General features: G+C 42.2%; 1 protein-coding gene across 2 annotated transcripts in view; it reads left to right on the forward strand.

Annotated features, from left to right (window-relative positions):
• Window positions 1-25824, forward strand: part of GYS1 (glycogen synthase 1) — a 61068-nt gene extending 35244 nt beyond the window's left edge. Inside the window, exons 8-18 of one of the 2 annotated variants that reach the window (XR_011560589.1) lie at window positions 1572-1692; window positions 3879-3985; window positions 6190-6249; window positions 6528-6606; window positions 10387-10500; window positions 12987-13113; window positions 15655-15750; window positions 16514-16677; window positions 20680-20760; window positions 23040-24751; window positions 24846-25824. Coding sequence is in view for 1 of the 2 variants with exons in the window: in XM_070767277.1 (XP_070623378.1) it covers window positions 1572-1692; window positions 3879-3985; window positions 6190-6249; window positions 6528-6606; window positions 10387-10500; window positions 12987-13113; window positions 15655-15750; window positions 16514-16677; window positions 20680-20760; window positions 23040-23348 (1258 nt within the window). In the remaining variant the exon portion in view is untranslated. Of the gene's footprint in view, window positions 1-1571; window positions 1693-3878; window positions 3986-6189; window positions 6250-6527; window positions 6607-10386; window positions 10501-12986; window positions 13114-15654; window positions 15751-16513; window positions 16678-20679; window positions 20761-23039 lie in introns of both variants that reach the window. The other variant, XM_070767277.1, reaches the window with a different exon arrangement.
• Window positions 25825-26035: the final 211 nt, after the last annotated feature.

The raw sequence follows: 26035 nt of genomic DNA on the forward strand, positions 1-26035 counted from the left end.
TACAATCATATCTGTTGAATGTAGCGGCACTTGCTTCTTGATCTTGGGTGGGATCAGTATCGGGTTCCTACCAAAACGGGGGGGGGGGGGGGATGCCACACCAGTAATGGAAATGGAGTTCACGAACAGCTCCAGGTGACCAGCTGGCGCCGTGCATGTCGGAATGAGATTTGGCTTTGCACATGTGCAGGAAGCAAAACCTTGCAAGAAGACGCATGCATGCGAGATTTCGGCAATTTATGGCGATCTTTTTGCTTCCACGCATGCGTGAAAGCAAAAAAATCACTGAAATCTTGCACGCTCGTGCGCCTTCTCGCAAGATTTGCTTCCTGCGCATGCTCAGAAGCCAAATCTCATTCCAACACATGCACACGGTAAACACGCATGTCCGCCATTCACTGGAGTTGCGCGCACATCAGCATCTATAGTGGCAGTAAGTTGGAACCTCCGCCTAAGTGGGATTGTTTTTATTATTGTTGTAAGCCGCCCCTAGTCTTCGGAGAGGGGCGGTATACAAATCTAATAAATAATAATAATAATAATAATAATAATAATAATAATAATAATTATTATTATTATTATTATTATTATTATTGTTATTATTATGTTCCACCATTCCCTATGCATTCCCTGAACTGTTTTTGCAATATTGTGGTTGTTGATATAAGCAGCGTTTATATTTCTAATGTACAGTGGTATCTTGTCTTACAAACTTAATTGGTTCCGGGATGAGGTTCTTAAGGTGAAAAGCTTGTAAGACGAAACAATGTTTCCCATAGGAATCAGTGGAAAAGCGATTAATGCATGCAAGCCCAAAATTCACCCTTTTTGCCAGCCAAAGCGCCCGTTTTTGCACTGCTGGGATTCCCCTGAGGCTCCCCTCCATGGGAAACTCCACCTCTGGACTTCTGTGTTTTTGCGATGTTGCAGGGGAATCCCAGCATCGCAAAAACGGGCGCTTTGCTGGCAACGGAAGTCCGGAGGTGGGGTTTCCCAGCGAGGGGAGCCTCAGTGAAATCGCAGCATTGCAAAAACACCAAAGTCCTCGAAACCCCACCTCCGTACCTCTGTGTATTTTTGCGATGCTGTGATTTCACTCAGGCTCCCCTCACTGGGAAACCCCACCTCTGGACTTCCGTTGCCAGCGAAGTGCCCGTTTTTGTGCTGCTGGGATTCCCTTGCCGGGATTCCCCTGCAGCATCACAAAAACATGGAAGTCCGGAGGTCGGGTTTCCCATGGAGGGGAGCCTCTGGGTTATCCCAGCAGCACAAAAACGGGTGCTTCACTAGCAACAGAAGTCCAGAGGCGGGGCATCCCAGCGGCGGCGGTGGGTTTGTAAGGTGAAAATAGTTTGTAAGAAGAGGCAAAAAAATCTTAGACCCCGGGTTTGTATCTCAAAAAGTTTGTATGACGAGGCGTTTGTAAGATGAGGTATCACTGTACTAGTGTGTCTTTTGTATTTATACAGCCAATTTACTTGTCTTGGCTATTAAATAACATAGGCTCTCTGGTTTTTCAAGAAGCTCTGATTTAGATTCCGCTTCATCATCACTGCATGTTATTTTTCTAGGCACCTGGACTTCAACCTTGACAAAACTATTTTCTTCTTCATCGCTGGACGCTATGAATACTCCAACAAAGGAGCTGACATTTTCTTGGAAGCACTAGCCAGGCTCAACTACCTACTAAGGGTGATTAGTAAAATGGGTGTTGTAAGGGAATAGAGATGTGAGAGGTGGTGGATAGGAAATCAGGTGTGGCTGTGTTGAGAGCGTGTGGCCTAGGGGTGAAATGCTACCAGGTCAGGCTGGTTTGCCTGAACCACTAGTAACAAATACTTCCGGTTCTCTGAACCGGTAATAAAAATGCTTTTAAAAAGTTTTTTTTTAAAGTTTTCCATGGCATGGTGCAACTAATTGTCACAGCTGATGAACCTCTATTTTTACTTTTTTAAAAGCATTTTTTAAACTACCTATTCCACCAGAACAGTGACTTTGTGAGGTTCCTGTTTGTTGCTGCAGGGGCCATTTTGTGTGCTTCTTGTTTTGTGTGTGAGTCAGCTGTGTAGGAATCAATTGCGTAGTTTTTGTGTTATTTTTGTGTGAAGTGTGAAAGCTGATTTTTGAGCTCTTTGTGCCTCTGTGAGGTTCCTGCTTGTTGCTGCAGGGGCCATTTTGTGTGCTTTTGCATTGTGTGTGAGTCAGTTGTATAGAGTTTGTGTTATTTTTGTGCAAAGTGTGATGGTTGGTTTTTAAGCTCTCTGTGAGTTTGTGAACTTCCTGCTTGTTGTTGCAGGGCCAGTTTGTGTGAAGTCCAGCTGCTTCTGCATTGTGTGCGTCAGTTATATTGCTTTTGTGTTATTTTTGTGCAAAGTATGAAAGTTGGTTTTTAAGCTCACCTGGTCACATGACAGTGACCACCAAGCCATGCCCATCTAGTCACATGATCACCAAGCCACACCCACCAAGCCATGCCTACAAAACTGCTAGGGAAAATGTTTACATTTCACCACTGGTGTGGCCTACAGCAATACTAGGCCCCTGACTGGAACAACTGTGTGTCTCAAGAATTAAATAGCTCTAGCCCAAAGAATTTAGAAGTTGTTTTTGGATTTCTCTTCATGTTTACATTGTTGTGCAGATGAACGATAATGGAAAGAGTGACTACACTGGAAAGATTTGAGTGAAAGCAGGAATAATATATTGGAACTATTTCATATTACAAGCTGGCAGGAATGCTAATTGAACCATATCCCAAAAATACTCAATGAAAAAGATATTTACAATAGATGATTCCCAGTCTGACCAGCATCTTCCAATCTGTCCAGTTGAAATATTCTTAGTCATTAAGTCAAGGCCACCTCCCTTCAGTCAAGCTCTAGGAAAATGGAAAGAAAGAGGATATACTGAATTTCAGATTTTTATTAGGTGTAGATATTCATACCACGTTTACCAGCTCCTAGCTGCATCCTTTCCTGGGGTTGTGTGACAATTTCATAATTCTTGGAGATCCATGTAGCTGTTACAAGGACATCCCAAGGAACATCCCTGATTTATCAATGTACAGTGGTACCTCTACTTAAGAACTTAATTCGTTCCGTAACCAGGTTCTTAAGTAGAAAAGTTTGTAAGTAGAAACAATTTTTCTCATTGGAATCAATGTAAAAGCAAATAACACGTGCAAACCCATTAGGAAAGAAATAAAAGCTTGGAATTTGGGTGGGAGGAAGAGGAGGAAGAAGAGGAGGAGGACAGTCACTGCTGAAGGAAGAAGGGGAGGGGAATCAAAAAAATCCAAAACTTTAAGGCTTAAAAAAAAAGAGGGACTCTGAGGCGGTGAGGAGGAGCACGCGCCTTCCATACACCCGGCGCGAGGCTGACTCCCATACACTGCGCCAGAGAGAGAAACCCAGGGGGAATGGCAGGAAACTGGCCAGGCCTTTGTGCCACTCTCAAATTTCCTGGGAAATTTTTCCAGGCTCAGGTTCGTAGATAGAAAATGGTTCTTAAGAAGAGGCAAAAAAATCTTGAACACCTGGTTCTTATCTAGAAAAGTTCTTAAGTAGAGGCGTTCTTAAGTAGAGGTACCACTGTATTCATCCATTTTTCCTCATCTTGCCAAGCATAGTCAGTTTTTAGGTCACTGTTCATTTATTGGCCTGGAATATGTGAGTGTCTGCTTCCTAACCAGCACCTCGCAACCAGCCACATACTAGAAGGTGGGGGAGATGAATTCTAAAAAGAAAACTATGAATTCGGTTGATTCAACTCTCTTAACGTGGGTCAGCTTATCCATTTTTTTCAGGAAGCAGTTTTGACTTAAAAGTACTGTTGTGATCTTTCACACCTAGTTTTTTGTTGGCTTCTTCTCTCTGTAGGTGAATGGAAGCCAGCTTACAGTGGTAGCATTTTTTATCATGCCAGCTAGGACAAATAATTTCAACGTGGAGACACTAAAAGGCCAAGCTGTCCGCAAGCAGCTCTGGTGAGTTTGTGTTAGGTTGTGGATCTCATAAATCTGTCCTTTTAGCAGACTTCCTTAGGGATCAGGTAGTGTATTCAATGAAATAAGAACCCATTACACCACCCCATACCTGAGCAGGAAAATCAAATAAGTTCAATGCATTTGCAAAGGATGTGCTGATACAAGGAAAATTATAGTTTCTTCTCTATACAGGTAGACCTCAATTTACGACATTCGTTTAGTGAACATTCAAAGTTACAATGGCACTGAAATGTGCAACTTACGACCAGACCTTGCACTTAAGACGATCACAGCATCCCCCACATACCCGGTATGAAAATTTGATCATATGGCAACTGGAACCTATTTACTAGAGTTGCAGCACCCTGGGGTCATGAGATGACCATTTGCCATCTTCCTAACAGGCTTCTGACCAGCGAAGTCCATTGGGGAAGCCGGATTCGCTTAACGACTTGCATGATTTACTTAGCAATTATAGTTATTTGCTTAATAACTGAGGACCCGGATTGTGGGGGCAATAGCCTAGCTCTGTTAAAAAGTGCTGTTGCTAACATGTTGTAAGCCACCCTGAGTCTAAGGAGAAGGGCGGCATAAAAATCGAATAAATAAATAATAAATAAATAAATAAAAATGGTCATAAATTTAACGCCACCTTGTTTTGCAATGGAAGCAAAGGTCATAAGTCGAGGACTACCTGTATGCAAATTTGAATATTGCAAAGGTAAAATGGGGGAGCATAGAATCGTTCTTAGGCTTTGTTAAGCTTTTAGTCTGATGGCTGTTACAAGTAGTCCTTGACTTACAACCACAGTTGGGCCCAAAATTTATGTTGCTGAGTGAAATGTTTGCTAAGTCAGTTTTAGCCCCTTTTATGACTTTTCTTGCCACAGTTGTTAAGTGAATCACTGCAGTGGTTAATAACATGATTGTTGTGAATCTGGCTTTCCCATTGACATTACTTGTCAGAAGGTTGTTAATGTATAAGCAGAGCAATCCTTGTTTACCAAGGTTGTGCACACAGAGAAACATTTAGATTGAAATTAGTTGTGAATAAACTAATCATCCACACAAAGGCATACTAACTTGAATTAAAGTTTACTTTGAAAAATAACATATTTAGATAAAGTCTAAAGTCATACACATAATAAGTCAGAATAACAATCTAAATATTATTAAGTACACAGTCTTCCTTACCAGTTATCTTTGTCATAATCAGCCAACAAAGAAATCAATCTTAAACACATTTTAGCTGTAATATATAACTACAATACAGAGAAAATGCAGAGCAAACCTAACAGTGAGGAGCCAGATAAAGAGAAACAGAGAAATTGCCAGAGAAATAACTATAAACTCTAGCTCCCTCTTATGGCAGTCTGCAGCACATGCAGCCAACCCAACAGTTATGGACAGAGTCCTAACAAAGGTCACAAAAAAGGATCAAATGACTCCCAGGACACTGCAACCATCATAAATATGAATCAGATGCCAAGCGTCTAAATATTGATCATGTAACTATGGAAGTGCTGCAACAAGTGTGAAAAACAGTCTTAGTCACTGTTTCCAGTGCCATTGTAGTTTTAAACAACCACTAAATAAATTTTGTAAGTTGACTACTACCTATATATCAGTGTCTCGCAACCTTGGCAAGTTGGAGATATTTGGACTTCAACTCCCAGAATTCCCCAGCCAGCATTCGCTGGCTGGGGGATTCTGGGAGTTGAAGTCCAAATATCTTCAAGCTGCCAAGGTTGGGAAACACTGCTATATACAGTCCAGCCTACCTCAAAGACTAAACATTATAAGTCTAAAGCTAGTGGGTCAATCCCTCCCTCTAAATTGCTGTAAAAAAAATTTCAAGAAAAGAAAAGAGGCTGAATAAAAATGCACAACATAGTAATGAAAGATTTCCATAATCCTCGCCCATTTTGGCCTTCAGCTGTGCAGTTTAGGAGTTATAGGGAAGTCCATTCTTGAAGCCTCAGAATAGGGAAGGAATCTCCCTAAATGTGTGACATAGTTTTCCTCTTTTCTCTAGTCTGTTAGACCTGACTTAACTCTAGGGAGAAAATCCCAAAGCCACCGGAAACTATTTTTCTTAATCCTTGATTCAAAAGCATTCAAGGAATCCTAGGTTCTGTCGCAAATCATAATTTCGTTCTCTCCCCCCTCCTTTTTCCCCCCCTCTCTCCTTTTTTTAACTCTAGGGACACCGCCAATGCAGTGAAGGAGAAGTTTGGCAAAAAACTGTACGAATCCCTCCTCGTGTAAGTCTCCTAAGAAAAGGCGAGAAGAAATATGATAAAGTGCTGAGCATCTGAGAAAGAGCTGCTGGGTTGCTATGGCTACAGAAAATGGGAACTTAAGAGACCTTCTTTTTCTCTTTGTGATGTCTCTCCTGAGAAATATTGATTTGATGGAAGCCTGTTTCAGAAATCTTGGTTCCCATATAGAAACTAGAACGCGTGTCTAAGTGAGAAGCAGTATTGTAAATGTTACCTGTTCATTTCACATTATTCATTGTCTGCCTGCTTTTCCAATTCAGGGGGAACCTTCCTGACATGAACAAAATGTTGGACAAAGAAGATTTCACAATGATGAAGAGAGCCATCTTTGCCACTCAGGTATGGGACGTGAAGAAAACGTGTCTTGAAAAAAAATTGGTCAGAGCATTTGCACATGAAAAAAAATGAGTTTATTTCACATTAATGACACAGGTACTTCTCGACTTACAACCATTCATTTGGAGACATTTCAAAGTTACAACAACACTGAAAACAGGGACTTGCAACTGATCAAAATTTAGGCACTTGCTAACTGGCACTTACAATGATTGCAGCATCCTGGAGTCGTGTGATGGCCATTTCCAATGTTCCCAGCCATCTTCCAACAAAAGTCAATGAGGGAAGCCAAATTTGTTATAACAACTGTACAATTCATCTAACAAATAGCTGAGATCTGCTTAACAACTATGGCAAAAGAGAGAGGAAGGAAGGGAGGGAGGGAGGGAGGGAGGAAGGAAGGAAGGAAGGGGGTACAATTGGGCACAACTCATAACTCATTTGCTTAGCAATTGGTTGTAAGTTGAGGACTACCATTTATTTATATAGCTGCTTATCCCACACAAAAATTCTTGGCAGTTGTAATTAGGCTGAGGTTATGTTGCTAGATGAATGGGAAGAGGATTCTGGGAGCCTGGATCTAAATTCCTGGATCGTATAGGTTGCTTTCATTCAGGGTTCCCATATTGGCTGTGTATAATAATTATAATTATAATTATAATTTATTAGATTTGTATGCCGCCCCTCTCTGAAGACTTTGACTCAGGATTGTCAGCAATGATCATTTTACTTCTGGAGACAGAAAACCCTCTTTGTCATTGAAGTAATATTAAAACAGAGATTATAAGAAGGATGTTGCATTTGTGTTACTTAATTAAGATACCTTGGTTTGAGATATCTTGGTTTCTAAATTAGTGTTAGAAAAAAGAAAAAGATGAATGCTGCTTGGGTTTGAGGAAGGATCTTGTGTTTTGTATAAAATACTTTATCCTACCTCTCCCTTCCTCTCTCTGTCTAATTTACAGCTCAGTCCCTGGTTTACCATCTCTGCACTTAAGTAGAAAATAAGCCAGGATATTCCAATATAAGATCAAAAATGCCGCATTGATGTGTGAGATGGAAGAGCTGACTTTCTTTAAAGGGCTTCTAAATGAGGAATAAGATCCCCCAGGAATATGGATGTCACACACCCTCTTCCAGAAGACACTTAAAATCTAGTTAGTTCTCAGACATGGTTTAGTGTGTCTGGGAAGCCACACACCTCCCTTATGAAACCAGGTTGCAACGCCTTGGTTTCTTCAGCCTTGAAAGACGGCGTTTAAGGGGTGACTTAATCAAAGTACAGTGGTACCTCATCTTACGAACGGCTCTTCTAACGAACTTTTCAAGATACGAACCCGGTGTTTAAGATTTTTTTGCCTCTTCTTCCGAACTATTTTCACCTTACGAACCCAAGCAGCTGCTGCTGGGATGATGGGGTTTCTTCCCCCCCTTTTTTTGAAGAAAGAAAAGGGAGGGGCTGCTTGGAGTAGGAAAGATTTTGCGGAGAACAACGTGCTTGCAAAGGCACTGAAAGGGTGTCTTTTTAAGAAAGAAAAGGGAGGAGGGAGGGGCAGCTTGGGGGAGGAAATTTTTTGCAGAGAACAACGTGCTTGCAAAGGCACTGAAAGAAAGAAAAGGGAGGGGCACCCCCCTTGCCTTTCTTCCTTCCCACTCACCCTTTAGCCTAGCCTTGCTTCTTCCACCTGCCCCCTTTAGCTGCTCCTCCCTGCCCTCTGTTCGCCTCCCTTCTAAAGTTTGGGATTTTCCTGAAGGATTTGCATGCATTATTTGCTTTTACATTGATTCCTATGGGAAACATAGTTTCATCTTACGAACTTTTCACCTTACGAACCTCCTCCTGGAACCAATTAAGTTCGTATCATGAGGTACCACTGTATATAAAATCATGCATGGGATAGAAAAGGTGGATAGAGAAAAATTATTTTCTCTATCACACAATACTAGGACGAGGCGGCACTCCCTAAAGCTCATAGGTAGGAAAGTGAGGACAAATCAAGGGAAATATTGGTTTATGGAATTCACTTCCAGAAGAGGTCATGACAGCTGTCAGTCTGAATAGCTTCAAGGCAGGATTAGACAGATTTGTGGTTATTGAAACGGATGTCCATGTGCCGCCTCTATGTTGGTTGAGACAGGCAGGACTCCCTTGAGTACCATTTGTTAGGGGTCAGGGGAAAGGGAGGGTTTTGCCTTCTCTTTCTGCTCAAGATCCCCATGGACAATTGGTGAGTCACTGTGTGACACAGAATGCTGGACTCGATGGGCTTTGGCCTGATTCAGCATGGTTCTTCTTTTGTTTTTATCTTCTATAATGTTTTGCATTAGGCTTTTATTGGTATGGTTATTTTTAATTTGGGCTTTCATATATTTTTTCGGTGTGATTCTTAACTGCTTTCAATAATACATTTTTAATATAACACCATCCAGAATCAGCTAGAGTGAGTGACAATAAGAAATATGATTAAATAGATAAACACTGGTATATGTATGATTTCTACTGATAAATTCTGCACAGGACCTAAATACATTTCACATAATCTGTGATTAGACAGGAAATCCAGACTCTTCACTTAGAAAATATATGAGGAAAGAGAGAGCTTATCTTTCTAAAATTTCTTTGCTATGTTACACTCAACATTACCTCTTATTTACTTATAATGTACTTTTTAGTCATAATATAACGGGCTACAGAGAATATTTATAGCACAAACTTTCGATACAGATCTGCCGTTCACACGCCTGATTTTTGCTATTTGTTTCTTGTTATTGTACATTGTTTATTGTATAATACATTGATGTTTGTCTTTTTCTTTGATATTTCTTTTTTCTTTTTTTCCTTCTAAATATTTGTATTGTTATTTGTACTGTTGTTGTGTTTATTGTATATATTCTTGTAAATAAAATTTATTATAAATTAAAAAAAAACAATTTAAAAAAAGGAAAGAGAAAGAAATACAGTAGTATCTCTAGATACGAGCTGCTCCACATGCGAGTATTCCAAGATACGAGCCACGAGGGGAGAGAAATTTCTTTTCGAGACCCGAGCTCAAATTTGGGATACGAGCCGAGCGTCCACTAGGTGGCGCAAGAATCCTTGCTTCTGGTTATCTCGGCAGGGAAAAACAAAGGCTAAAGGCATTTGTTCCAGATACGAGTTGTTCGACATACAGTAGTCCCTCGCTATACCGCGCTTCACCTACTGCGGCTTCACTTCATCGCAGGTTTCTGAGGAAGTCGATCGGCAGATTTAAACAGCCCGCCGAACTCGATCGGCAGGTTTTTAAAATATATATATATATCTAAAATTGTAAATACTATATTTAAATACTGTATCTAAAATAAATACTGTGTGGAAGGGTTTATAAACACTTAAAACAATGAAAACTTACCAAACAATTACAATATAAATACTTAAATAAGTACTATCAGTCGATAAATTCCACATCGCGGATTTCACCTATCGCGGCCAGGTCTGGAACGTAACACCAGCGATAGGTGAGGGACTACTGTACAAGCTCCCTTCTGGAACGAATTAAACTCGTATCTAGAGGTACTACTGTATACTCATTTTATATTATCTCTAAATATAAAGTGATTCCTTCAGCTAACCGTAATATATTGTCCTGCCAGATTTACTCAGAAGGAGAAGCAGAAAAAATATAGACACCATCTTGGATTCAATTTAATGTGTGAATTACGGGCTTTGCTTCTCTTCCAGACTTAAGGTTTTAAATCTGAGCTGTTGACATCTGTCTGTGTTTCTTTTCTCTCTTCAATCAGCGGAATTCTTTCCCCCCAATCTGTACTCACAATATGCTGGATGATTCTACCGACCCTATTCTCAACACCATCAGGCGCATTGGTCTCTTCAATAGCAGTGCCGACCGTGTCAAGGTAAGTAACAGATGCCTATCCATGGCAGGTGAGGGGAGGTATATTTTTCATACTGTATTTTTAAAAGAATATTAAAATATTATCATTTTTAGCATTTTTGAGAAGATGCTGAAATATTTAGTACCTGATTTGATCTATTAATTTTTTTCTATTAATTGTCCTGCCCCAAATTTTATTTATTCTTGCAAATCTAGAAGTTCAGAGTTTTAATAAGGCAAAATGATTGAAAATGAATAATGAAGATGAATTTCCTGTGCTATCATTTTTTGAATTCATGCTCTTTTCTTTTAGTCTTGGTGTCTATAGTCGCTGTAAATAATACTAAGAACTTTTAGTAGTTGTAATTTAAATATATGTCCAATGTATTTTAAATGTTTTATTGAAATTTTATTTATTTATTTATTTATTTTGTCCAATACATAATACACATTGAAGAGAAAGATATGTAATAATATAAGTAAAGAAAAGAATAGAAGAAAAGATATAAAAGTATAGGTGAACATATTTGAAAGGAAGAAAAGATAAATGAGATAAGGAGAGACAATTGGACGGGACAGAAGGCACACTAGTGCACTTATGCACGCCCCTTTGTAATATAAGGCCATATTTTACTACATTTTGTAGTTGTTGTGATGTTATTTTTTCTTTTCATCTTTTGGCTTTATTCCTAAAATGAAAGTTATGTATCAGAATCTTTGTACTTTTAGTTTTCTTTTTCAATATTTATTTCCATAAAATATATTATTTTTAAAAAGGATCCTGTTTAATTCCCTGGAGACCCATGAATTGAGTGCTAGCAATGTAAACGTGAATTAGCTATATGAACATACATAAACATACATATGGACAAAATGCAGTATAGATGTATAAGGACAGCTCTCCTTACAAGAGCAGAAGTGATACAAATTTCCAAATGTATCATCACTATACCTCTATGATGTTTTATGACTTTTTTATAATTATTCATAAACTTACAACCACAATTGAGGCGACCGCCTCTGTTGTTAAGATACTTGAATTCTGCCTCATTTTACAGCCCTTTACTGCACGTGAATCACTGCAGTTGTTAAGTTAGTAACACGGTTGTTAAATGAATCTGGTTTCCCCATTAACTTTGATTGTCAGAATTCACAAAAGGTGATCACATGTCCTTGCATGACTTTCGTAAATATGAATCAGTTGCCCAGCATCTGGATTTTGATCATGTGTCCATGGGGATGCTTCAGTGGTCCTGTGAAAAATAATCATGTCAGATTTTTCAGTGCTGTTGTAACTTCAAAAAGTCACTAAACAAGCTGTTGGAAGTTAAAGAATACCTGTATTAAATCATTAGAAGTTGGTTCTTTAGTTTGAAAGTACAGTGATCCCCCGCTCGTTGCGAGGGTTCCGTTCCAGGAGCCCCCGCAACGAGCGGGTTTTCGCGAAGTAGCGATGCGGAAGTAAAAACACCGTCTGCGCATGTGCAGACGGTGTTTTTACTCCCACAGCGCTAGCGAGGAGCCGAAGATTGGGGGCGGGGCGGCTGTTTGCCGCCGGCATGGAGGGCTTCCTAGCAGCCCCCCAAACCCGGGTTGGGGGTCCGGGGGGCGCTTGGTATCGCCGGTTTTGAGCTGAGTCCGGAAGCGAATTCGCTCCCGGATTTAGCTCAAAACCGCCGATAGCAAGCGGCAAGGAACGGCTTGTCTCGGCGCTTTCGAGCTGTCAGCTCGAAAGCGCCGAGACAAGCCGTTCCTTGCCGCTTGGTATCGCCGGTTTTGAGCTCAAAACCGCCGGTTTTGAGCTCAAAACCGCCGATAGCAAGCGGCAAGGAACGCCTTGTCTCGGCGCTTTCGAGCTGTCAGCTCGAAAGCGCCGAGACAAGCCGTTCCTTGCCGCTTGGTATCGCCGGTTTTGAGCTGAAAACCGGCGGTTTTGAGCTCAAAACCGCCGATACCAAGCGGCAAGGAACGGCTTGTCTCGGCGCTTTCGAGCTGACAGCTCGAAAGCGCCGAGACAAGGCGTTCCTTGCCGCTTGCTATCGGCGGTTTTGAGCTCAAAACCGGCGGTTTTGAGCTCAAAACCGGCGATACCAAGCGGCAAGGAACGGCTTGTCTCGGCGCTTTCGAGCTGACAGCTCGAAAGCGCCGAGACAAGGCGTTCCTTGCCGCTTGCTATCGGCGGTTTTGAGCTAAATCCGGGAGCGAATTCGCTCCCGGATTTAGCTCAAAAGCGGCGAGAATGAACGGCGTGGGCGGGCGAAGGGCGGGCGGCAGCGAGGAGTTTGCGTGGGCGGTGGGGAAACTCCCAGCAAGAGGGGGAAGACCCAGGGAAGCCGCTGCCATCTACGCATGCGTGCCCGGCACGCATGCGTAGATGGTATTTTTGACTTCCGGGTTGAAAAATAGCGAAGTACCCTGTTCGCAATGGTTGGGGACGCAATAAACGGGGGATCACTGTATATTAAAAAATTATATACCCTTTGTCTTTTTACTTTTCTTCTCCCCTAGGTCATTTTCCATCCAGAATTTCTGTCTTCCACTAGTCCATTGCTTCCTGTTGATTACGAAGAATTTGTTAGAGGCTGCCATTTGGGAGTGTTCCCTTCCTATTATGAACCATGGGGCTACACACCAGGTAGGGCAGATTTACGGGTATTGACTCGTTCAAAATTACAACATTGAAAAAAGTAACATCATTTTTTGCACTTAGAACTGTTGCAATATCCCCATGGTCAGAATTAAGGTGCTTGCCAACTACCACGTGTTTATGACTGTTGCATTTTCCTAGGGTCATGTAATCCCCATCTGTAAACTGCCTTCCAACAAGAAATAGGAAACGCTGAATTGAAGAATCCAGATTCTTCCAATAGGAAAAGCCAAATTCGCTTAATGACTTAATGCATGATTCTTAACAACTACAGTGATTCGCTCTACAACTGCAGCCACAAAGGTCATCAAATGATGTGCAAATCAACTAACAACTGCCTTGCTTAGCAACAGACACTTTGGGGTCAGTTGTGGCCATAAGTCAAGGACTCCCTGTATATGAATACATGATTTTATTTTTTGCATAATTAAGTAGTATATAGTAGTGATCAGTTTTAACTGCCAGAAGAAAAGAGAAAATCTAAAAAATTGAAGGAACAGTTGAAAATGAGAATAACTAGGAAAGTATTCAGAGAAAAGGGCAAAATTATATTTTGACAACCTGTTGCTTTTTTTTTTTTTTTTTGGCAACAAAACTGAAATTTCCAGGCAATCTCCGCAACTACAGTCTCTTTGGAATAAATCAAATACATATTTGACTGTACTCCAATTTTTCCGTTTCTGTTTATAAACAGAGGCCCCCCAAAATCTATCTTCTATTAAAGTGCTGGTTCGAATAACCTTTCACTGGGTGAAATGATGCATCATAGTGTAACATTTTTGAAACAAGGTATGGATTCAGAATGGGCAAATTTTATAAAATGTTCTATGACAAAAATGATCATAAAACAGTTTATGACATAATGCAAAAAGCAACATTTTCTGTGCTGTGTGACTGTGTTATATAGTTCATTATAACTGAATAGCTCCTTTCAAGACATAACTCTATGAATGTATCCCAACTTTTCCTGTGAAGTCAATACATTAGAAACTCTCTCACTGTTAAAGGCATTGAGGAATCTGGTAGGGTAATGTCTCTGAAAAGACAACCAAACAAGCACAGATTGTTAGTGGATACAACAGTGTCACAAGATTGCACCAAATATTTTTATTTATTTTTTATTTATTTGATTTTTATGCCGCCCTTCTCCTTAGACTCAGGGCGGCTTACAACATGTTAGCAATAACACTTTTTTAACAGAGCCAGCCTATTGCCCCCACAATCCGGGTCCTCGTTTTACCCACCTCGGAAGGATGGAAGGCTGAGTCAACCTTGAGCCGGTGATGAGACTTGAACCACTGACCTTCAGATCTACAAGTCAGCTTCAGTGGCCTGCAGTACAGCACTCTACCTGCTGCGCCACCCCGGCTCAATCAAATATGTTTTGGACATAATTCTGTGTACATTTTCTTAGTCTTGAAGCCTGGCAACTTTGCTTTCTAAAAGTAATGGAAAAGAAAGAGCCAACATTGTCTTGAATTTTTCATCTGAAATTCTTGGGTTTTTTAGTGTATTTTGTTATTGCCTTGGCCTACTGCAAACAATAAGGCCATTTTAGCCATCCACACGTTTTCCCACTTAATTCTGCAAGTATGTTCCCAAATGGTGGCTTTTCCTTCATTTTTTAATAGCTCAAAGGAGCTAGTAAAAATAATGGAGGTGTTTGTTTTATATACAATTACTGGTAATTAGGAAAACATTTCCAGAATAACTAATGTGGCGATCAAAATACATTAGAATATTCCAGGTGGGGATGATAATAAAACACTTAAATAGTTTGCTAGTGTTTTTAGCCACATGCCTTATTCCAGGTTACTGTTTCCTTCTCTCCCAGTAACCAGTCAGCTTTCCATGTAACTATGCAGTACTCATATCATACCATATATTGTATCACATCATATCATATCTATCATGTAAATCATCCAGAGTCACTTACAGCTTGTTGGCCTGTTGAGGAGGAGATGGGAACTGGGCATGCGCGCCAACCCACAACTTGTATATGTTGAGCTGCATGCTCATGTGCACTGCCCACTGTTTGCTTGTCCACCACTTACACAAGTTGAGTTGTATGTGTGGATCTGCCAGCTTGCTATTTACATGACCCAGTTACGAACATGCCACAGGCCAAACCCCTGAACTAGACGATGAGATAAGTGGTGCATAAATTTGATAAATAAATAAAATGTGTGAGCAATGATGCTTTTGCTAAAAAAGGATGAAAACTCTGAACCTCATTAATTGAAGAGATGATAGAAACAAGTTTGCATTGTGAATTGTGGCAGGGCTGAAACGAGGGACAGATAAGTGAATGTAAACTGTGAGGAAAGCACAGATTCTTGTAATTCCCAAAACAAAGTTTTGATAATAATAAAATAGCTGTTTACTATTCTTAATCTGTAATGACTGGAAAGTTTAGTAAACTCAAGTGACCAAAACTGAACAGGCTGCAAGATAAATTCTTGAGATGAGTGCATATTCCCGGGATTTGATCCCTCCATGTCTTCCCATGACCTCTCTCTTATTCTCCAGCTGAATGTACCGTGATGGGGATTCCCAGCATTTCCACCAATCTCTCTGGCTTTGGCTGCTTCATGGAGGAACACATAGCAGATCCATCTGCCTATGGTTGGTATCATTTCAGGACTTCTGGGAACAGGTATTGGCATCATGGGAGCATTATTATTATTATTAAGACAACGGAGAAAGCCAGATTCACTTAAAAACGTGATTCAATTAATCGCTATGATGATTTAACAGCCAGAGCAAAATCAGTTGGAAGTGATTTACTTAACAATCTCTCACTTTGTGATGCAAGTTAAGTTCCAGTCCCAGTTTTAGAAACAGAGAAACATAGAAGAATGACGGCAGAAAAAGACCTCATGGTCCATCTAGTCTGCCCTTATACTATTTCCTGTGTTTTATCTTAGGATGGATATATGTTTATCCCAGGCATGTTTAAATTCAGTTACTGTGGATTTACCAACCACACCTGCTGGAAGTTTGTTCCAAGCATCTACTACTCTTTCAGTCAAATAATATTTTCTCCTGCTGCTTTTGATCTTTCCCCCAACTAACTTCAGATTGTGTCCCCTTGTTCTTGTGTTCACTTTCCTATTAAAAACACTTCCCTCCTGAACCTTATTTAACCCTTTGACATATTTAAATGTTTCGATCATGTCCCCCCTTTTCCTTCTGTCCTCCAGACTAATCTTTGAATTCTTTTGGTTATAACTTGAGGACCGTCGGTATATTATTCTCTAGCATCTCAGGCAACATCTATTCAGTTGGGCAGAAGAGAGTCAGCTTTGTCTTACTTGGGTCAATTGTCAGCTGTCTGTATTGAATCAAGGTGAAGCTGCTCCTTTGACATATTTTTGGTTCCCACCAGGGATCTACATCTTAGACAGGCGTTTCCGGGGCCTGGATGAGTCGTGCACGCAGTTGACCTCTTTCCTCTACAGCTTCTGCCAGCAGTCACGGCGGCAGCGCATTATACAGAGAAACCGCACAGAGAGACTTTCTGATCTCCTGGATTGGAAGTATCTAGGAAGGGTGAGCGGTGTTTTTTCCCCATGCCATTGTGATAGTCCTTCTACCTTTTGCATTTCATTTGCTTTATTGTCTTCCTGTGTTGTAATCCCCATGTTTGCCTCCAGAGGGCGTATAATGCAAATACAGTGGTACCTCGAGATACGAGTTTAATTCGTTCCAGACCTGGGCTCTTAAGTCGAGCAGCTCTTATCTCGAACGACTTTTCCCCATAGGAATTAATGTAAATAATTTTAATTGGTTCCAGCCCTCAAAAAACTCACAAAGTTAGTCTAAATTATGCAGAAAGACATGTTTTTAATGAAGAAATGTACATGTACATATAAATGAATAATGAAGTTTCTTTCACTTAACTTGTAAACTTTCTTAAACTTTTAAATTTACATATGTTCAACTTCTCTGCCACCCAATCCTGTAGGACAGAGGTCCCCAACCCTTTTTGCACCAGGGACTGGCTTTAAGCGATCAAGAGAGGAATGGGTGAATGAATGGACGGAGGGTGGGAAGGAAGGAAAGAGGGAAGGGACAGGAACAGAGGAAGGAAGCAAGGAAACTTATGAAAGGGGAGAGTAAGAGAGGAATGAGTGAAGGGAGGGAGGGAGGGAAGAAGGTGGGAAGGAGAAAGAAAAGAAGAAATAGAGGAAGGGAAGGTAAAAGAGAGAAAGAAAAAGAGCAAGAAAGAAAGAAAGAAAGAAAGAAAGGGGGAAGGGACAGGAACAGAGGAAGGAAGCAAGGAAACTTATGAAAGGGGAGAGTAAGAGAGGAATGAGTGAAGGGAGGGAGGGAGGGAAGAAGGTGGGAAGGAGAAAGAAAAGAAGAAATAGAGGAAGGGAAGGTAAAAGAGAGAAAGAAAAAAAGCAAGAAAGAAAGCTGCAAGCACCCCCCCGAGCCCCCCAGGCCGGCTGCAACCTTTTAAAACACGCGCGCCGCTTCGCAGCTGTCTCCTGAAGCCGAACGCGGAAGTTAGCGTTTGGCTTCAGGAGACAGCTCCTTGGCGCTTGTATCTCGAATTTGGGCTTGTAAGTAGAACAAAAATATCTCTCCCCTCCCAGCTCTTATCTCGAGTTGCTCTTAAGTAGAGCAGCTCTTATGTCGGGGTTCCACTGTACTACTTTATCCATTTTTTTTTTCACTGATGCAAAATAATGAGGGTAACTTGTCTCCTCTACTCTGGGCAATTTCCTGGAAGCAGAAATAAATTTGAGGACAGATCAGGAATATTACCAGCTAATTAATAAATAATAATAATAATAATAATAATAATAATAATTATTATTATTATTATTATTATTATTATTATTATTATTATTATTATTATTATGTCAGTACAATACAGCAAACGAGATCACTATGCTGGATTTCGTATTTCATCACCAGTTGGGCGCTTCCCAAGCACCTAGGACTGCGTGATGTAGCGGCAAATTATGTTTGCCGATCCCAGTAAAGCGGCTTTTTGCAATTGACAGATGGAGATTTTGTCAATTTCAATGGTTTTCAAATGTCCGCTGAGATCCTTTGGCACTGCGCCCAGCGTGCCAAGTACCACTGGGACCACTTTCACGGGCTTATGCCAGAGTCGTTGCAGCTCGATTTTTAGATCTTTGTATTTCACTAATTTCTCTAGCTGCTTCTCCTCAATTCTGCTGTCTCCTGGGATTGTGATGTCGATGATCCATACTTTCTTTTTCTCCACAATCACAATGTCTGGTGTGTTATGCTTCAGAATTCGGTCAGTCTGAAGTCGGAAGTCCCACAGTAGTTTTGCTTGCTCATTTTTAACCACTTTTTCGGGTTATGATCCCACCAGTTCTTTGCCACTGGTAAATGGTAGTTCCGGCACAAGTTCCAGTGGATCATCTGTGCCACAGCTTATTATTAATATTATTATTATAATATTAATAATAATAATAATAATAATAATTATTATTATTATTATTATTATTATTATTATTTGGAGGGGAGGGGTTAAGTAAAAGCTGTATTACACAGATGCAAATGCCCCAAAGGTGCTTTTTCAGGAGGTTACTGTACTTCCTTGTTTTTTTCTTTGAAGACGTTTCTCTTTTCAGCCAAGGAGCTTCTTCTGTTCTGGCAGGATGGTGGGAAATAGAAGGATTTATATGCCTCGCAGACAGCTGGTCATTTGCCTCCTTTTAGAGAGTTGTTGAGGCCACTTGGAGGTTTACCTGTGTCGCCTGAGTGGTTCAAATACATATAAAACCTTCTTGGTTATAGGACAGTAATGGCGCACATTTTTTCCCTCAGGTGCCCACATGTGCGAGCCTACATCTATAATTCAATGCCCCTAAGTGCCTTGCCCCCTGTGCATGTGTGCATGACCCTTTTTTTGGCCTTCCCCAGACTCCAGACACTTTCTTGGAGGCTGGGGAGGTCAAAAGCAGCTCCTCCTGCCCTCCCCAGAGGCCCTCCGGAGGCTGAAAACGTCCCATTTCCCAATTTACTGAGGGCCCGGTAGGACTGTTTTTCACCCTCTCCAGGTCCCAGAGGCTTCCCTGGAGACTAGGAAGGGCAAAAACAGGTCCCCCTATCCGCCGGAGGTGTTCCGGCGGCTGAAAATGCCTGCCCAGAGCCTCCGTATGAGCCAAAAATCAGGTGGCCGGCGCACACATGCGCACTGGAGTTGAGCTAGAGCAGTGATGACGAACCTATGGCACGGGTGCCACAAGTTCAGTTCCAACGTGCATGTGTGTGCTGGCCAGCTGATTTTTGGCTTGTACATAGGCTCTGGGAGGGCGTTTTTGGCTTCCAGAGAGCCTCCCGGGGTGATAGAGGAGGGCATTTTTACCCTTCCCTGGCTCCAAGCCTTTGGAACCTGGAGAGGGTGAAGTGCGAGCCTACTGGGCCCACCAGAAGTTGGGAAACAGGCCATTTCTGGCCTCCAGAGGGCTTTCTGGGGGGCGGGGGAAACTGTTTTCGCCCTCCCCAGGCATTGAATTATGGGTATGTGCAATGGCGTGTGCCCCCGCTCTTTTGGCACCCGCGGAAAAAAGGTTCACCATCGCTGAGCTAGGGCAATGGCTCGTATGCCGGCAGATATGGCTCCATGTGCCACCTACGGCACAAGTGCAATAGGTTCACCATCATGGCTATAGGCTGTTTTCTGCCCTGTGTCCCTTCATTGTTGAAGACTGGCACAGGATGTTGGGGGATGAGCTTTGTGTTGACTGCATCTCAAACTGAAGTGTAAATGATTCCTGTCGTCTGCAATTTTTCTGGAAAACTGTTAGTACTCTTTTTTGCCATTCAAGAAAAAAAAACAGGAGGTCCAATTGCCTCTTGAAAAAGCACCTTTGGGATAACATGACCTGGGTGACTGGGAATCTCCATAGGCAGATGCAAAAGCAGCCTAAAGAATTGATTTGATTTGATTTGATTTATTGGATTTGTATGCCGCCCCTCTCCGGAGCTGCCAAGGGCAAAATATGCCACAGTTTTAAGTGCAGATATAGAGAAACCTCTTCTGTTTATCCTCATCAGCCCCCCCTCCTCCCCCTCTTCTCCTACCTCCTTCCACCCATCAAAACCTGAATGTAGACAAACCTGATCCCATCAACTCTTGAAGATGGAAATCAATTGTTTTTAGAACCAAAAGAGGGATGATTCTGTAGTTCTGACCACAGCCATAGACCGTATTCTGGGCCCAGGGGGAATATTTTCCTTTTTTTTTAAAGTAATTTTTATTAAATTGTTTTAAAAAGTATAATAAAAAAAGTATATACATTGGTATATTTGCAATACACAAAGGAAAAAAAACATACACACCAAAACAAACCAAAAACACCATGGACAATTACAAATAACATATATCTAACATATATAAAATATAAATAATATTTTCCATGCATTTAAAAACCAGAAGTGTGTTGACTCCCTGAATGGTAACAGATTCTGTTGCTTGCAGTGGGAATGGGAAGAAATTCAGTCGTGGGGGCAGAATGGCAGCATTCATTTTCTCTTTTCTCCTCCTATGTCTTTTCTTTGCAGTATTACATGTATGCCCGGCATATGGCCCTGGCAAAGGCCTTCCCTGACAACTTCACCTATGACCCACACGAAACAACCGCGGTGAGTGAAGTTCCTTGTGGGAAACGTAAGCCTTATATGGGGTCCCCTTGCAAAACATGGTTTACAACTGTCCATTTAGGGACCATTCGAAGTTACAATGGCATTGGGAAAAAGTGACTAAGACCGATCCTCGCACTTACAACAGATTCAGCATCTCTGCAGTCACACGGTCGAAAATTGACTGCTTGGCAATTGGCGTGTGTTTTACCAGAGAAGGGGGTCAGACTAGATGGCTACTGAGGCCCCTTCCCTCTCTAGTATTCTGTAAGTCTCCTGAATGAGAAGGGGGATCAGACTAGATGGCCACTGAGGACCCTTCCCTCTCTATCATTCTGTAAGTCTCCTGAATGAGAAGGGGGGTCAGGTCATACTAGATGGCCACTGAGGACCCTTCCCTCTCTATCATTCTGTAAGTCTCCTGAATGAGAAGGGGGGTCAGGTCAGACTAGATGACCACTGAGGACCTTTCTCTCTCTATCATTCTGTAACTCTCCTGAATGAGAAGGGGGGTCAGACTAGATGGCCACTGAGGCCCCTTCCATCTCTATCATTCAACTGGTGTTTGTGTGTATGAAAGTGCAAACTGTCCCATTCTTTCCTTCCAAAAGTAGCGTTTTGTAACAACTGTTCTGATTGGATGATGGCGAAGCGTCCCATGTGGCGAAAAGGCTGTGGCTGAATGTGGATTTTTGTGACGAAAGGGCTGGGGTGAAGAGCTAGGGGCCATTGGGCGAGGAAGAGAAGGCAGCGGCCGATCAGCTGCTGCGGAAGAAAGAGCTTCATCCAACTGGCGGAGGCAAAAAGTCCTAAACCCTCTTTTGGCACCTGAGTCAAAAGAGGTTCGCCATCATTGTCATAGGGGTCAAATAAGCAACCAGGAAACAATATTAATAAAAATCTTAAGGCAGTGTTTCCCAACCTTGGCAACTTGAAGATATCTGGACTTCAACTCCCAGAATTCCCCAGCCAGCATTCACTGGCTGGGGAATTCTGGGAGTTGAAGTCCAGATATCTTCATGTTGCCAAGGTTGGAAAACACTGTCTTAAGGGTATAAGCAAGAAGTTACAGTCGTACAGTCATAAAATGAAGCGAGGTGGCGCAGCAGGTAGAGTGCAGTTCTGCAGGCCACTAAAGCTGACTGCTAGATCTGTAGGTCAGCAGTTCAAATCTCATCACCGGCTCAAGGTTGACTCAGCCATCCATCCTTCCGAGGTCGGTAAAATGAGGACCTGGATTGTGGGGGCAATAGGCTGGCTCTGTTAAAAAGTGCTATTGCTAACACGGTGTAAGCTGCCCTAAGTCTAAGGAGAAGGGTGGCATGCATAAATGAATGAATGAATGAATGAATGAATGAATGAATGAATGAAAATAAATAAAAATAAAATAAAATAAAATAAAATAAAATAAAATAAAATAGTAAGTAAGTTGGAGGAAATGGGTGATAGGAATGATGATAAAAAACTAGTAGTAATATTAGTGCAAGCTTAGTACGTAGTTTGACAGTGTTGAGGGAATTATTTGTTTAGCGGAGTGATGTCGTTCGGGGGGGAAACTGTTTTTGTATCTTGGAAAAAAATGCACTGGAAGCTGAGATGCTGGTCATGTAGAGCAGGGGTCCCCAACCACCAGGCCACGGACCAGTACCGGGCCGCGGGGCATGTTGCACTGGTCTGTGGAGTCAGCAGCTGCCGGCCCTCATGCCGCCACCCCCTCCCTCCAGCGCTTCGCCTCCCGCCGGGCAAGAGGCCTCAGGAGGCAGGTTCTGCCGGCCACAGGACGATGGATAGGACAGAGGGGCGGGAAGGACCGAGAGGCTCAAGCCTCTTTTGGCTTCTGCCGCGGGGCACTTTTGCATTTTTGGCTGGGGGGAGGCAGGAGGGCCAGCCTGACCCCCTGTCTCCAGCGCTTAGCTCCCGCTGGGAAAGAGGGCTTGGGAGGCAGGTTCTGCCGGCCACAGGACGATGGCGGGAAAGAGGGGTGGGGAGGACCAGCACCCCCATGCTTAATCCCGCCCCCAACCACGCCCCTTTCCGCCCCCACTGGGCCATAGAAAAATTGTCTTGCTGAAACTGGTCCCTGGTGGAAAAAACGTTGGGGACCACTGATGTAGAGGATGATTCTGGGGGGGGGGGGAGGTTCCGGGGTTCTAAGAAGTGGTTGAAGGTGGGGGGAGGGGATGACAAGCGACATTGTGTGAAATTTATATATTTTTTTGCCATTCTTCTCTCTCCCCTCCTCCTGCCCAATCCCCTCTGTTCCCTTGTCCTCCACCTTGCAGGCCCAGGGCTTCCGCTACCCACGTCCAGCCTCGGTCCCACCCTCTCCTAGCATCTCCCGCCTCTCCAGCCCGCATCACAGCGAGACCGAAGAGGATGACGAGCGGTACGATGAAGAAGAAGAGGCAGAAAAGGACAGGCAGAACATCAAACCGCCAGGCATGATGGGCTCGGGCCCCGAGTGGCAGAAGCGCTCCAAGAAAGCGTCTAGCGAAGCCAGCAATTCTTCCAATGCCAGTACCCCCACCCTCCCCAGCAGCCCCAGTGACCCAAGCAGCCCAACCAGTTCTCTGATCGAAGAGAAGAATTAGGGGGGAGGCAGGACCGTTGTCCTGACTCGCCCGCCTGCTCTTTTCCCGTGCCTCCCCCTACCCTCCAGAGCTTTGTTACCTAGTGCCGCATTCTGAGCATAGGTTCTAGGGTGTTCCAGGCCAGAAGTGTTGGTTGCTCACCACACTCGATGCAGTTCGGTTAAAGAACGGTAAGGCAGCCTTCTCTGGATCACAGAATGCCAAGGGCAGAAGACCTCTTCTTCTGGAAGGAGTCAAGGAGGTGATCCGTTGGCTCTTTTTGCAGAAACGCAAGGCAACGTTCTTCTGAGTTAAGAATGTAAGGTCATGCATTGTCCTCCCAAACACCCTCCATATGCTGCTGATGTTTCGGAAGGCGTTCTCCAGGTCTTAAGAACCTTGCTGAATTTTTTAAAATAATAATAATAATGGGAGAAAAGGGAAAATGGGAGGCCTTCATTGAGAAGGACTCAGGAAAGAGATTGTGTTACCTCCCCTTCGATGCCAACAAAGGTTTCATTGAACCAGAAACAGAACAGACCTTTTAAAATGAGTGCATCTAATAATGTTATTGTGTTGGGTAACCCTAGACGGTTGGCAGGGAGGCCCAGTGAGGATTTTAGAGTGATTCTGGAGGGCTACGGAAGACAGAATATTGCTAACGGTTTGGAAACTTCCTTTAAATGCTATGACTCTGCTCTTGTTTAGTCAGAGCGTTTTTTTTAAGAAATAAAGAGAGAGAGAATGAATGAATGAATGAATGAATGAATGAATGAATGAATGAATGAATGAGAGAAAGAAAGGAAGGAAAGAAAGGAAAGAAAGAAAGGACGTTTCATAATATGTTCAGACAATCTCAATTTGGGACTACTTGTCAGTTAGCTCTGTCTGTTTCTGGAAAGGAATTTGGGAAGCTATTTAGAGCAAAGATTCTAACAAAAAAGGTTTTCTTAAAAAGGCAGTTGCAGAAAGTGTTGGAAAAAGTCCCCATGGAAGAGAATATGGGATCTGAGTGGGCTTGATGATTTCCACCCCATTGTTCTCCAGCTGTGCTGGGCTTCAGCTCCCATCATCCTCAACCAACATGGGTAGGGAGTGTAAAGTGTCCAAAGGATCTGAAAGTGCATTTATATGACCTTCTAAGGTACAAGAGGGCTTAGGAGCATCTTGCAACATAAATTGCACTCCATGCTGCAGAGATCCTAATTCCTTCTCAAGAGATTTTTAAAAGTTAGTGGTTGTTACAGCTACTTGTGGAAGTTGTTTTTTTTTAAAAAAAAAAAAAACACTTTATCCCCTTGGACACTCAAGGGCATTCTAGAACGATTCCCAGGGTGGTGATATTCATTCTGCATGGACTGTGATGAATTTCAGTAGGGTCAAAGCCAGCAAAATGGATGGCATGCTTAAAACTTCCGAAATAGGCTAGAGCAGTGTTTCCCAACCTTGGCAACTTGAAGATATTCGCTGGCTGGGGAATTCTGGGAGTTGAAGTCCAAATATCTTCAAGTTGCCAAGGTTGGGAAACACTGGGCTAGAGGATAGTCTTCTAAAATGCACTTTGCTTAAGGATAGTAATAATAGAGGTAGATTACCTTTCCTAGTTAGATGCCACAGGTGTATGAGTCAACTTCACTATCACCCTAGCTAGGTTTCATGGGAATAACAGTTCTCATCCCAAGAATAAGCTAGTCTAGAACCCATCAGGCTCAACAGCATCCATCTTTACTCTTAATGAAAGAGCGAAAGAGTCAAGTGACATTGCCCATCAAGTTTAACTCCCTTGGCACTTTCTTTTATAACATTGCTGGCTATTGACGCTCTAGGTTCTGATAATCAGTCAGAGTTGTTGAATCGTCCCTAGACTGTTGATGTTTGTGATGAGGGTTTTGCTGATGATGCAGTACAGAACTGTCACCCTGTATCAGGGATGATGTAGCTATGACCAAAGCAGGTATTATAGTGCAGACAGGCAGCAAAGAAGTGTTCCTGGAGGCTGGGAGACTTAATTAGCTGTTATGTGGATAATACCCACCCTAGCATGAGAGGCAACTACCTCAAAAGGCAAAGCAGATGCCAACACACTCAAGAACCCCTTTCTGTTCTGCTTCTCCTGCCAATTTTATTTATCAATACGGAAAACCCGTTATTTTTTAAAAAAAATAAATCTTGCGATCTTCCTTTCTCACAATTCTGTGATGCAATCATGCATGAAGAACCAGGTGTTTTGGGATTCAGCCTTGCAAATTCCCCGAACTATTTGGCACTAAATTTGAAGAGAGGCAATTTTTAACAAAGCAGGACATTGGTTTGGGCCTTAATCCCCTTTTCTCTTTTCTCCAACTCTCCCCATCTAGATCTTTATTTATAGATGTCGAACAAAAATGCTTGGATTTTGTTGTGTCTCTCTCTCCCTCCCTCTTTGTGTGGAAAGACAGACTACGAAGAAAACAAATTATTTCAGAATAAAGTTTGCTTTTGAAATTGTTTTGGAAAATGGGAAGTTTGCCTTGTACTGTAGAAAAGACTCTTCTGAATCTGCTGGCTTTGGGACTTCGTCCTTATTTATTTTATTTTATTTTATTTTATTTTATTTTAATTTATTTATTTATTTATTTATTTATTTATTATATTTGTATGCCGCCCCTCTCCGCAGACTCGGGGCGGCTCACAACAATGATAAAAACAATATATAATGACAAATCTAA

The sequence above is a fragment of the Erythrolamprus reginae genome, chromosome Z, assembly GCF_031021105.1.
Source record: "Erythrolamprus reginae isolate rEryReg1 chromosome Z, rEryReg1.hap1, whole genome shotgun sequence".
Taxonomy (NCBI): Eukaryota; Metazoa; Chordata; class Lepidosauria; order Squamata; family Dipsadidae; genus Erythrolamprus; species Erythrolamprus reginae.